Source organism: Tupaia chinensis, unplaced genomic scaffold (assembly GCF_000334495.1).
Source record: "Tupaia chinensis unplaced genomic scaffold, TupChi_1.0 Scaffold000477_1, whole genome shotgun sequence".
NCBI classification, from domain to species: domain Eukaryota; kingdom Metazoa; phylum Chordata; class Mammalia; order Scandentia; family Tupaiidae; genus Tupaia; species Tupaia belangeri.
In genome coordinates this window covers 3346651-3349013 of record NW_006159986.1, presented here as the reverse complement: position 1 = coordinate 3349013, position 2363 = coordinate 3346651, and the positions used below count along the sequence as shown (strand labels likewise).

The 2363-nt window shown below is 50.8% G+C and overlaps 1 protein-coding gene across 4 annotated transcripts in view; it reads left to right on the top strand.

The window, feature by feature from the left end:
- The window catches only part of ACLY (ATP citrate lyase), a 49041-nt gene that overhangs the window by 35033 nt on the left and 11645 nt on the right, over positions 1-2363 (top strand). For all 4 annotated transcript variants that reach the window (XM_014590690.2, XM_014590689.2, XM_006155996.3 and 1 more), the window contains 2 exons: positions 226-336; positions 1681-1808. In XM_014590690.2, coding sequence (XP_014446176.1) covers positions 226-336; positions 1681-1808 — 239 coding nt within the window. The remainder of the gene's footprint in view (positions 1-225; positions 337-1680; positions 1809-2363) is intronic.

Here is a 2363-nt window from a genome sequence, read left to right as displayed (position 1 = left end):
CGCTCTTCCTTTGGAATTCTTCACTCCCAGGCTGAACCTTCTAGGCTCAGATCGGAACTCCCTTCTTTACTCAGCCAAAGCCCACACCTGCTGTTTTCTTGCCGAGTTGCATCTCAGGGCTCACTTGATGACTTCAGGGTACTTTTCCTGCTGCAGTGCTAGTTCTGGAATGGCTGAGGTTGGGCTCTACTAACGTAGGGGTTTTGGTTTCCTGTTCCTTGGCAGATAGGGGGCACTGAGGAATACAAGATCTGCCGGGGCATCAAGGAGGGCCGCATCACCAAGCCCGTGGTCTGCTGGTGCATTGGGACCTGTGCCACCATGTTCTCCTCCGAGGTATGGCTAGGCCAGGTCCCTCCTGGGTGGAGCGGGAGAGCCCAAGGTGAACCCCATGGTCGTCTGGTCACGCAGCTGTTCCTCCCATGAACATGTATTACTTGCTTGGTTATTGCAGTGTCCAGCCAGGGCCTTGCTCTCTGGGAACTTAGGTCAAGTTGGAGTAGACAAACTCAATAGCTCATCCAGGCCAGGACAAGGCGCCGAGGCCTGGTTCCCAGTAAGGAGCAACTGCTGGCTGGAGCTGAGGTGGCTTCACTGAGAGGCTGATGTTTGTATCCTGGGCCATGGAAGGGAGGCTGGGGTGGGGGACAACATACCGTCTAGCTCAGTTGGGGAGGGGCATGGTCTTATGTTCTGTGTGGAGGGAGGCAAGGGAAGAAGAGGAGGATTGTTCTTTTTTTTGGAGAGGTTTTTGCTGTGGAGGGCGTGCACTCGCCAGAAAGACAGTGAGAGACAGAGAGACAGAAAGCGAGAAATCATCCCCCAGCGGGGATGGCCACACCGCAATCCCTTCTCCTTCATTCTCCTCTCGGGATCTTGGGCACAGGCCTGGCGTGAGTTTAAGCCACTGGGTCCCGGACTCAAACCATGGTCAAGTACATGGGAGTCCAGTGACATAGCCATTACACCAACTGCTGGTCCCGAGGAGGATTCTTCTTGATGTGTTAAAATGATAGGATGTGTGGACCAGCTTGTGGTTAAGGAAGTCAGATCTCACATGTCTGACCACACAGTTCAAGTCTCAGACCTGGTGACTTGCAAAACACACTGCTGTGTTTGTGTGTGCCCAAAATTTCAATAGCAGGGAGAAGAGGAGGAGGAGAGATTGCTACGTGACCGTTTCCTGGAAGAGGGGTTGGGTGTTTCTCTCTTCTCTCTCTCTCTCTCTTCCTGTTTCTCTCTCGTGGTGCATGTCCCCTCTGCTGTGTGTGGAAGTGCCTGGCAGCATGTACTAGGTGTTGAATGTAAACATGAGCTGAGCTTCAGAGCTCTCTTCCATTGGGTATCATTTCCCACCCCCTATTTCCCACCTCCTTGACCACTGCCCTAAGGCAAGCTAGTGTGGCTCAGTGTTAAGGCGATTTTGGAGCTATCAGGTGTCGTGTCCTGGCTCCATTCTGTATTAGCTGTGTGTCCTTGAATAAGTGCCTGAACTTCTCTGTCCCTCAGTATCCTCATCTAAAATGGGAATTACCCATTTTACCTACTTACTTGAATGAAATGATCTGTGTGCAGTGGTTAGTACAATGGTGGCTTATGATCAGTGCTGACATTTCCCAGGATCCTTTGTTCTCTTTCTTGAGGGATTAACAAGGTAAAATTGCTCTCCTTTTCTCACAGGTCCAATTCGGCCATGCTGGAGCTTGTGCCAATCAGGCTTCTGAAACCGCAGTAGCCAAGAACCAGGCTTTAAAGGAGGCAGGAGTGTTTGTGCCCCGGAGCTTTGACGAGCTTGGAGAACTCATCCAGTAAGTAGACCTTGAGGAAGATGCTGGCCTCTGTCCCTTTCCACATCCCTCCTGAGGACAGTAGCCTCACCACCATCGGGGTGTCTGATATTCTTGGTCCCTCTTAGGCATTTAGCGCAACTGTCTGGATGGTTCTCAGCTGTCTTCTCGGCGTTTGCTCTATTTTGTTTGGAGAAGCGGTAGATGCAAACCATGGTATTAAAACATGTTCTCTTTCTGAGCCTCCCTCCTTGGCTAGGAGTAGGTGGCCATGAATGCGAGATCGGCGTGGAAGGTTTAGAAAGTGTCACCTTTGACTGATGAGGAAGCTTTCCATGTCTTACTGTCTCATCCTGTTTCGACCTCTTAAACCTGCCTAAGCTGTTCCCTGGTGTCTTTCTTTGGTTTCAAGATTCTGCTTTCCATTTAGAGACGGGCATAGGAAGTGGTGGGGAGGAGGAAGAGTCCAGTGAAGTCTTGGCCAGGATTTGTTTTCCTATAGTTCTCAGAATCCAGCTGGGAAGAATATCCACAGACAGAAAAGGGTTCAGAGCTGAGTAAACTCACAGTGTTTGG